Below are 10846 nucleotides of genomic sequence, written 5' to 3'. Positions count from 1 at the left end.
GTGGAAATTTAATTTGAAAAGCACTTTTATCTCTGCAACTTCTTGATTTTTCTAAGAAAAGCATGTACAAAAGGTGTGTGAGAAGTATGAATGGAATAGTAAACCTTTTATTCACTATACTCCTGCTCTGAATTATTTTTCTACTCTATCTCCCTCTGCTACTTAGACTTAGTTCATTCTGCAAGCTACAGTTTAGAATACTGAGCTAATTCTTATTTTCAAAGCGACGTTCTCAGCAGTCAAACCCTGTATGGTCCACTTGTACTTTGTTCAACAATGTCTCCACATGTGGTGAGTAAGCACGTGTGCCTTAAAAGCGATCTTTGAGGGATTTGTAATGTGACTTAGTTATAATTATAACATAAGTGTTCTAGAGCAACGTTTCTCAGATGTGGCCACCAGGGGCTTTTCGTGTGACCACAGCCTCCTGGGTGGTGATGGGGGGAGGGGCAAAGCAGTGGCCCCTCCCAGGGCTGCCAGTAGGGGTTGGGCCCTGTCCCCCTCTGGAGCCACAAATGCTGGAGGAACAGGCAGGCGGTGGGGCTCGGGCTTCAGATCTGGGGTGGCAGGCGGCAGGCTCCTGCCGTGTGGCAGCGGGCTCCATCCCCTGGCCATGGGCTTTGAGCCCTCACCCTGGCCCCATGCTCAGCCCCCCACCCCAACCTGTTGCCTCCTCTGGCCCCGGGCTCTGGCCATGTGCTCTGACCCCCAGCCGCAGGGTTTTGGACTCCACCCATGGTGCCACGCAGTCCAGCCCCGGCCCCCAGGCATGTGGCAGTGACTGCCGGCCCCAAGCTCACCACCCCCACACGTCGCCCCTGGCCCCCACTGCGTCCTCCGGCCCTGGACTCTTTGGGCTGTGCAGCTGCAGGGCTCTGGTCCCCGGGCTCACCCCATATCATCCCTGGCCCCAAGCTGCCTCCCTACCCTCCTCCCTATCCAGGTCTTAATTTGTCCCCCAGCTTGCCAGGGCTGAGTAAGTCTGTTGTGAAAAATGATATTTGTATGTTTGTTAATATCACTTTTCACTGCCTCCCTGCTAGCTAGCAAGTCTGCTGCTGTGAAAAGTGATATTAACAAAATACAAATATCATTTTTCACACAAACAGACTTACTAGCTAGCAAGTCTTAAAAAAATAATCAACCAAAAAAAGCAAAAGAAACCGCATCAAAAAGAGACAAGAACACGCAAAACACATTATTTGTTTCTATTCTGGTTAGGTCCAATAAAGAACAGAGAAAACTGTACATTATTTTTATTATTGTCTGCGAAAAAGCCCTACATAAATAAATTACAATGATTTGGACATGTATCTGTGCATATTTATTTGTTTTTCCTAAACTTAATTAAGTATTTTAGGAAAAATTGTCAGAACGGCCACTGGCAATAGTTGCACTCTAGGCCACCAAAAAATTTCTTGTGAGAACCCCTGGGTACATTTACACAGCAATAAAAGACCTCTGGCACAGCTGCTGCTGGCTCAGGTCAGCTGACTCAGGCTTGCAGGGCTTGGGCTGTGGGGCTATAAAATGGCAGTGTAGACATTCAGGCTTGGGCTGAAGTCCAGGCTCTGAGATCCTGTGAGGGGGTGGGTCTCAGACCCTTGGTCCCCAGCCCAAATGTCTACACTGCTATTTTTAGCTCTGCAGCCTGAGCCCCACGAGTAAGAGTCTGCTGACTCAGGCTCTGAGACTCAGCGCCATGGGTTTCTTATTGCAGTGTAGACGTACCCAGAGGTTATTGTTTTCTTAACCAAGATAATATTGTAATATTAAAAAAAAAATAGGAGGGTTAATTCAGAAGTAGTTTCTGAGGTCCAAGTTTAAAGTCCTTTTGACACAATGACACAGTGACAGTATACACATGTTATATCTGTGGGCGTCTAGGCAATGAGGGGAGTACAAGGACCATTGTGTACTGGGCAGGTACATACAATATTTCTGACACCTATAAACAGCCTAGACTAGACTTTAACTTGTGGTTATGCTCACTGTCAGTGTGACTGAAAATGGTTGGGGAGGGTCTCAACCGCTTAAAAAGTTATATAGCCATTTTCAATTATAGTGGATATCAGCTGACTCCCCATGTGCCGTATATGTGTATAAATGTACAATGCACATTTATGTATGTATTGTATGTATTGTATGTATAAAATACAATCCTGGGACTCAGTCCTCCAAACCCTTATTGAGCAGTCCTTACTCATAGATTCATCACTTTGTTTTTTGTTTGTTTTTTTAAAGCCGGAAGCGCTCATTAGATCGTCTACCCTGCCCTCCTGTATAACACAGGCCATTAAATTTCTCCCAGTTATTCTTAGATTGAACCCCATAATTCGTGTTTGACCAAAGCACATTGTCCGGAAAGGCATCCAGTCTGGATCTGAAGACATCAAGAGATGGTGAATCCATCACAGCTCTTGGGGCTTTGTTCCAATGGTTATTCACCCACATTGTTAAAAATGTGGGCCTTATTTCTAATGGGAATTTGTCTGGCTTCAGCGTCCAGCCATTGGTTCTTTTTGTGCTAAAGAGCCTTATGTACCTGCTATTTAAACCCAATCCAGTCATTAAAACACCACAATCAAGTCACTTCTCAATCTTCTTACCAGAAGTCCTGGGTTCTGTTTCTGCCTCTGCCCCTGACTTGCTGTGTGATCTTGGGCCAGTCACTTTCCCTCTCTGGGCCTCTGTTTCTTCCCCCCGCTTTCTCTCTCTTGTCTATTTAGCTTATAAACTCTTGGGAGCAGGGACTGTTTCTAATTGTGTGTATGTGCAGCACCTAGCGCAGTGGATCCTGATATCACTTGGGGCCTCTAGATGCTAATGTAATACAAATAATAATTATACATTATAATTATTAATAATGTTTGTTATTATTACTGAAAAAAGGAAGGACCATAATAAGGGTTAAAACTGGACTGAGGTTTCAGGAGGGATGGGTAGCCTTTAATACTCAGTGCTTCTATAGCAGCTATTGATCTGGAACTTGCAAAGCACTCTGCAAAGGTGCCTATTTTACAGTGGGGAAACTGAGCCACAGATATGGGAAAGGAGGTGGGAAAGCAGAGCTGGGAACTGAATTGGCCATGATGATCTAGGTTCTTATTTCAGTGAGATATCACTTGGGAACTGAGTGGTGTCTGTGTCCACTGCCTAGTGTCTGGGACTGTGTACATCTATATGTGTGTGTGTGTGTGGATGGGGAAGGTGGTTTGGGTTTTAAACTAATACAATCAGATGGTCTTCCAGCATTAAAACCTATCAACAGTCCAGCTGCACTTACTCCCAAAGTCCTTCTGAAATCTTGTACTTGCTGTGGTTATAGGGGACACTGGAGATGAGTAGTTGAGGTTGAAGAAGGAAGGACATGGACTAACAATCGCATCTTCAGCCTTTTTTCTTAGTGCCCTTGGCAGCACTTTACATAGTCAGTATCACTGAATCTCCTGCAAAGTCAGTTTCCCTGTTGTTTTGTGAGGTCTCTTACACCGGGATATGGCAGAGAAAAACATTTACAAACAAAAAATGAGGTGGTAAAACCACAAAATGTGGTAGGGGGACCTTGGGACAGCACCTGCAACTACTTTTAATCCTCTTTTGAAACTGCCTAAGTTACTGGTTTGACCTTTAAAGCCTCAGGGAAATTCACCCCTGGATCCTGAGTCAGTTTCACTGATTTCTCACTCAAATGATCACATTTGATTTCAGTTGGACAATTCACATAAATAAGGATTTGTCTAGAGAGTGTGGTGTCAAGCTTCTGGCCTCTAAAAACCCTTCCGTGTTCCACAAGATATGACTGCACTGCAGGGGGCGTTGTTCCCAGGATGGGGACGGACAGACAGACAGACGCACACATGCACGCACGCACACACACACACACCCCAACCAAGCTAACACACTAAAAGTCACAATATGGCCATGGAGGCATGGGTAGCAGCTCAAGCCAGCCACCTGAGTACAGTGCTGTCTGAGATCCTTGCTGCATAATCTGGTGTCTAGCCTGTGCCATTGTCGTCTCGCTGCCATTTTTAGCACGCTAGTTCAGTCAAAACTTGTGCATGTATGTGTAACAGAGCTAGGAATTACACGGCCCAGCTTCAGTGTAGACCTATCCAGAGGGTGTGCAGCTGTCTGAGCTATGAAAGGGAATTGATGTAGTGGTCCTATGAAGGCATGCTGGATGTTCTGATGTGTAACACTGAGTGTTATGCTTGTGAGACATTCCATAAAAGAGTGTAAAGTAAGTTCATTTTTTCTAAACATACACATACATTTTTTTACATGTCATATAAGCACTAGGTGCAATTACACACTTACATGGAAGTGTTTTCATAAGACCGATGTAAATGGCTAGTGCTATTGGGATTTTTGTACATGAACATGAAAGTAAGAATGCAAACTCATGCTAAATACTAGATTTTTCAGAATTAATAGGAAATAAATTTCTTGCAGTTGCATAAGACCAACACACTCTTGCTTGTCAACACACAGCTCTCCTATTAATGCCCTCGCTTGTGCTATGTAAATGTAGTATGCCACCTGTGATCGAAAAAAGTTTTAGTAGAGGAAACATTTGCATCTAGTTAAGGTGTATAACCTCAGGTTTTACATGTTCATCATGGGTATTTTATTAAAAAAATATTTTTAAAAAACCGTCCAGCAATGTTCAGTTGTAGAATCACCAGCTTCTCCAGTTTCTTCATTCTGTATTCAAAAGATTTTAATGAAAGGCCTTCCTTCAGAATAATCATTTAAAACTATCTTCCTTTGGGTAGTAGTAATTCTTTGGTGTTTAATATTGCCTCTATATTTCTACATCTAGGTTTCTATCCATGCTAGAGGAAGAGGTGTATAGTCAGAATTCTCCTATTTGGGATCAGGATTTCATGGTGTCCTCTTCTCGAACTGGCCAGCTAGGAATCCAAACAGGTAATCTGCATTTAGGACAGGGTCAGGGAGAGACTGTATAAAGAACACAATAAATCTGCAAAATCTTCCACTGAGAGAAAATGGTGTAATTGTAAGCAGGCAGTACTGGAAATGCAGATTTATATGGCAGCTTCTGCTGAAACTGGTAGCCTGAATATCAGTCCATGTCCAGATGTACACAGGAAGCAGTCTCTCTGGTTCCTCATGGAATGATGAAATACTCTCCTCTGCAAAGGCATACAACTGATGTCTTATCTCAGAACATTTTATATCTTGTTGCTGTAATACGTACTTTAGCTGTCTTGTTTTTTTAGAGCTCCCTCAAGCATTGCCTGGTGTCCATTGACACATCCTGCCCTATACCAGCTGTTCATCAGCTCAGTTCAGAGGAATGCTTTCTCTGAGTCACCGCTCCCCAGAAGTCTACTCATGGCTGTATCACAGAAGCAGCACTTATAAATTTCCGGGGAAATCTGGAAAAGATGTATCTGTTTGTAGAATATTTAAAATCCATTCATACTGCTCAGTAGTCTGTCTATCTACTAGACTACCAAAGTTAGGGTTGGGGATATTAAAGCATCTGATGTAGCTTTTCCTGACTGTCAACTGGGGAAGCATTGTGTGTGTCTGATAATGGGGCTCTTACCACATATTAGGGACCCTTCTATTGGGACAGGCATGTAACTTTGAGTAATTCCTAGTTTCTAACTAGTATCCAATCATATATGGGCATTGCGAGGTTGGGGTGGAAGACCCATGTTGAAAAATATATCTATAAAAATAGGTAAATTGTTAAAGGGCCAAGTGAAATTAGACTAAGCTGTCCCCCACCTCCACCTAATCCATCCTATTTATGAACGGTATAAGAGAGCACTAAATGTATCTTGGTTATAGAGGCCATTTCATCAGCTAATCTTCAGTAAACTTCAAATTTTGACCTATACTCCTCCGGTGTCAAAGTAGCAAGGTTCTTCCCATGTGAATGCTTCAGAAAACAATTAAAAGGGTGCCTGTTGTTTTTGAGGACATAACAGTAAGGGGTTACAAAAAGAGAGACTGCATGTGTCCAGTTTCCAAGGAACCTTCTTGTCAGAAAATGATTAGTGGCACTAAACAAATCTGAGCATGTGGCATTAAATATATTTTAGTAGGGGTGGAGAAGTGTGGGGGTTTTATTTTGAAAAATAAATGTATAGCTTTAAGTGGTGCCACCAGAGTAATTTTCATTGGATTTGGTTTGGGCAGCATGTTCATAGAATCATAGCAATGTAGGGCTGGAAGGGATGTCAACAAGTCATCAAGTCCAGCCCCATGCGCTGAGGCAAGACCAAGTAGAATAAGGGAGTGCACTTTAGTGAAATCGTACATCTTTTCCTAGAAGACCCTTGAGAACTAGCTGCTAATCGTTTCTTGACGTGGCAGAATGCCAGCTAGCTAGGTAGGTATGTTGAGGAAGCCCATTGTTACTAGCATTTGCACAACACTGCAGAGGAATAAAGCCTGACATTGGCAGTGGAGTAAAATTAACTCTGTAATACAATGGAAAGGTGTTAGAGCTATATTTGTTACCTGGAAGCTTTTAGAAAATATAGTTCATAAATCCCCACCTGCTCACCACGGAATGTGGCTTGCTGTGCAGTATCAAATTTTAAAATACAATAAAAGAAATCAGAATAAAAAACCTCTTCTAAAAATATATACAATAACATTCTTTACCCTGGTTTTTGATTGCACTACATAACATGGAGTGCTGTTGAAAACCCACTGGATACTCGCTACCAGTGTAACTCTTTGAAGTTGTTTGTTCTTCCGGTCAGTGTTGTGGTGAATTCTAACGTCTTGAACATTCTTTCTCTTTTATATTGTTGCAGTTATCAGTCCTCCCCCTGTGGCAAGGTCTGTTTCATATAGTGCAAGTCCTTCATCTCTAGAACAACCCAACAGCGGAAGTATGAGTCCTGCTTGCAAAGTTTCTTCTTGCCATGACCCAGCTCTAGGTAACTCGAAAGGAAGTTGATCTTGTCTTCTGTTCAGCCTAATTATCACAACATGGTTTTATGTTGTGTCAAGCCTATAGTTTTCTTTGTTTTTAATGGCTGTGGCATAGCTGAAATCTCCAGATCTTGTTCCTTGGGGGATGGGAGAAAACAAGTCAACTTTAAAGAATCGGTGTCCTTTCTAATGTAGACAAATTCTAGCATAGCATTCACCACATATTGAACTCTGGGGCATATAGCCACTCTAATGGAAAGCAAAATGATGCCCAGTTTAGTTCAAGCTCTCAGTTATTTACTAGACCATTGTTTTGTTTACAGATATGATTTAAAACTCCCATGTTAATCCAGAAGAAAAAAATCAAAGGTGACCCAAAAATCTTTTTTGAAAAATGAGGCAATTTTAGGGTCACATGCGTAATGTTCCAAGTAGTAGGAAGCAGAGGGATATCAGCACATAACTGTTTATGAACTTGCTTTTTTCTTGTAGTTTAAAGTCCTTTGAAGTCATGTTACCAGCTTCCATTCCACTGCTGTGCTCCAACATGTATCAGCGTAAGCTATTTGGGTTACAAAATGAGACAATTAAAAAAGCAACAACCAAAAATATTTGCAACGCAATAAAAAAAATCTTAACCCAGACCCCTTCCCTTCATATGTTGTCTCTGTGCTCCAGAGTGTTTACTTGAAAGCTGTAACATCTCAGTGTGATGCTTATTGGGGCATCATAGCAGAGTGGAAGCCAGAGAACTGTGACCTAACACAAATAAAAGATAAATTTACAATTAGCCATATAATGGAAAATCTCTGCCCCATGCTATTTGGGAGATTCAGCATTTAACTCATTTTAAAAACAGTCTTCAGTCTGCCTTTACTACATTGCATCTCAGTCTATAATTAACACCAGTGTTGTTTCTATTGTATTTTGATTGGGGGTTTTAATATCTTGGTTTCTTAAAGTTACATATGGTTGAAATATGATATATATATACTGTCAGACCAGCTGCACTTTTGTTCCCACAATGAGTTAAAAAACATCAGTAGTGGATATTTAGTTCTAAGATATCACAACATGTAAGACATAACTAGCTTCACTTTTATATCAAGTTTTGGATAAAATTACTTGAGTTAATTTTTTAAAGGGAAGTGGATTTAGTAAACTTTTGATGTTTTGAAGAAAATGGCAAAAATATATACTATTGGTAGGGCCCTACCAAAGTCACAATCCATTTTGGTCAATTTCACGGTCATAGGATTTTAAAAATCATAAATGTCATGATTTCAGCTATTTAAATCTGAAATTTCACGGTGTTGTAATTGTAGGGGTCCTGATCCAAAAAAGAGTTTGGGGGAGGGGGGTGTCACAAGGTTATTGTAGGGATGGTTGTGTTACTGCTACCCTTACTTCTGCACTGCGGCGGCGCAGCCTTCAGAGATGGGCAGCTGGAGAGCGGCGGCTACTGGCCAGGAGCCCAGCCCTGAAGGCAGAGCTGCTGCCAGCAGCAGCGCAGAAGTAAGGGTGGCACGGTATGGTATTGCCACCCTTACTACTGCACTGCTGCGTGCAGAGCTGGGCCCTCAGTCAGCATCTGCCACTCTCTGGCCGCCCAGCTCTGCAGGCAGCAGTGCAGAAGTAAGGATGACATGGTATAGTATTGCCACCCTTACTTCTGTGCTGCTGCTTGCGGGGCGCTGCCTTCAGACCTGGGCACACGGCCAACAGCTGCTGCTCTCTGGCCACCCAGCTCTGAAGGCAGAGCAGAAGTAAGGGTGGCAATACTATGACCCCCCTAAAATAACCTTCTGACCCCCTGCAACTCCCTTTTGGGTCAGGACTCCCAATTTGAGAAATGCTGGTCTCCCTTGTGAAATCTGTACAGTATAGAGTAAAAGCACAGAAAACACCAGATTTCATGGGGGGAGACCAGATTTCACGGTCCGTGATGCGTTTTTCATGGCCATGAATTTGGTAGGGCCCTAACTATTGGCTTCTGAGCGTGGGCAGCTTTTCAGAACTTTTCTGTGATTGTGCTAATTCACCATTCACTTTATTGGGGTTTCTTGTCATCCCCAAATGCACATAACAGTGTTAGTGCAAGTCTGTGAGGTTGATGTGATCTCAGGATGATGGCAATACAAATCTCTGAAGAGGATTGTGATGATGAGAGGCAAAATGGTTTTAATGTGAATTTATGGAGATAAAATAGTGCAAGCAAATGTATGTATGTCCTCAAGTCAGTGCTGACATTCCAGCATAAAGGCAATGTTGCACTGATGATGTTTACATCTGATAATTTGATATAAACAAACATACCAGTGACATTTCTTTCTATTTCTAGGTTTAAAAAAAATGAAATTATATACAAGCACCAGAATCTAGGACTAATGTTAGAATGCAAACCAACTAAAGCAAGAACATGGTCTAAGTTGATGATTCATAACCTAGTCCCATAGTGCTTAGACACACAACATGCTGCCAACAACAATAGGAGAAGATTAAAGTGCAGATAAAGGCAAACAAGCAATTATTAAACTGACATCATTGGGGTATCCTCTCAAGGACTTTCATATTTAAGCAGTTAATACTGCAAATCAAAATATGTTTATTTTTTAAATGCCAGCCTTGCAAATGCAGCATGGGACCTGAAAGCTAAGCTCTTTTCTTCCTGTCTGTTACACAAGTAATAGATTATGCAGCTGGAATTTAGCTGCCAGATTTGTGGATGGTACATGAGTGAGAAAAGAATTCAGCTCTGTCTTAAATAGCTATATTGTCTCTAGTGCAGAGTGAAAATTTGTTTTGGTCAGTAAAGCCATGCAGTGAGCAGCTAGGTTGAGTTAGAGAAGGTGCCATTTTTAGTCACTCCTCATACCATAACTACATGTTAAATAGCAGTGGGAAGAGATTTAATTATTATGGGACAGGTTTGTGGAGAGAGAATTGTTTTCAGTGCTGTGTGCTTTTATTTGTAAAAGTGGCTTCCTGAGGTGAGTATTGCTCAGAGCCATAACTATGCATTTTAGCGCCTGGGGTGAGCAAGCATATTTGCGGCCCCTAGTGGTGATGCATGAGGGAGCATATGGGGTCATGTGCACCCTCCCCCCCCAGATTTCTGCCATCCATTTAACACACAGGTTTTCAAACTGTGGGGCATGCCCAGTTTGAAAACCGTTGGCTCCTTCCAGGAGCTAGTGGATCGGACGCTGGATCCTGCCAGGAACCTGTGGTGGAAGCTGCCCGGCCCGTTCAGGCTCCTGGCTCTCTGCGGTGTGGGTGCAAGGTGCTGGTTGGCTGCCCGGCAGCCTGCTCTGCCCTGCTCCCTGGCTGCCAGCAGCAGAGGTAATGGAGCACCAGGGTAATGGTACCTGTAGTGTGCCCCATCCATATTGAACAAGGAATAGAGTCTGAGATTCAAACTCTGACCTGCACCTTGGCAGTACATTGCTGTGCTATCTCTGTTGCTAATTTTTCTGCATTTTTAGAACTTTCTTTCATCCTAAACGTTTCAGCTTTTAATAAATAAATGTTTCTTTTCTCAGGTACCCCCCTCTAACCAACTTCTTTGTCTTTTTTTTTTTTTTTTTTTTTAATTTGCTCTTTGGAACATGAGCTGCCTGCATTAGTTCAGTGGTAGCTCAGATGCAACTTAAGTGTATAGTGTGGTTTCTTAGCAAGACTTGTAGTGATTTCCTAGGGCTCTGAGTAATGGATTCATGCCTAGTACAGACTTATTAACATAAAATTTATCACGTCAGTACTGTGAATTGTAAAATTGACTTCTGGCATTGCTGAAAAAGCACCTCAAATCTTAGTTCATTTACAGAAATCAATTACATTAGGAAAGTGATTAACTGCCGGCTTGTGCTTGCTTTGATCCACTGCAGCGTTCACTAGGCTAATTTCTTGCTGCTTTTGT

General features: G+C 42.3%; 1 protein-coding gene across 1 annotated transcript in view; it reads left to right on the top strand.

The window, feature by feature from the left end:
• Positions 1-10846, top strand: part of KAT2B (lysine acetyltransferase 2B) — a 54954-nt gene that overhangs the window by 22240 nt on the left and 21868 nt on the right. The window contains exons 7-8 of the mRNA XM_024197360.3: positions 4829-4935; positions 6807-6932. Of these exons, the coding sequence (XP_024053128.1) occupies positions 4829-4935; positions 6807-6932 (233 nt within the window). The remainder of the gene's footprint in view (positions 1-4828; positions 4936-6806; positions 6933-10846) is intronic.

The sequence above is a fragment of the Terrapene carolina genome, unplaced genomic scaffold, assembly GCF_002925995.2.
Source record: "Terrapene carolina triunguis isolate 2854851 unplaced genomic scaffold, T_m_triunguis-2.0 Scaffold84, whole genome shotgun sequence".
NCBI classification, from domain to species: Eukaryota; Metazoa; Chordata; order Testudines; family Emydidae; genus Terrapene; species Terrapene triunguis.
This window is presented reverse-complemented; position numbering and strand designations above follow the sequence as displayed.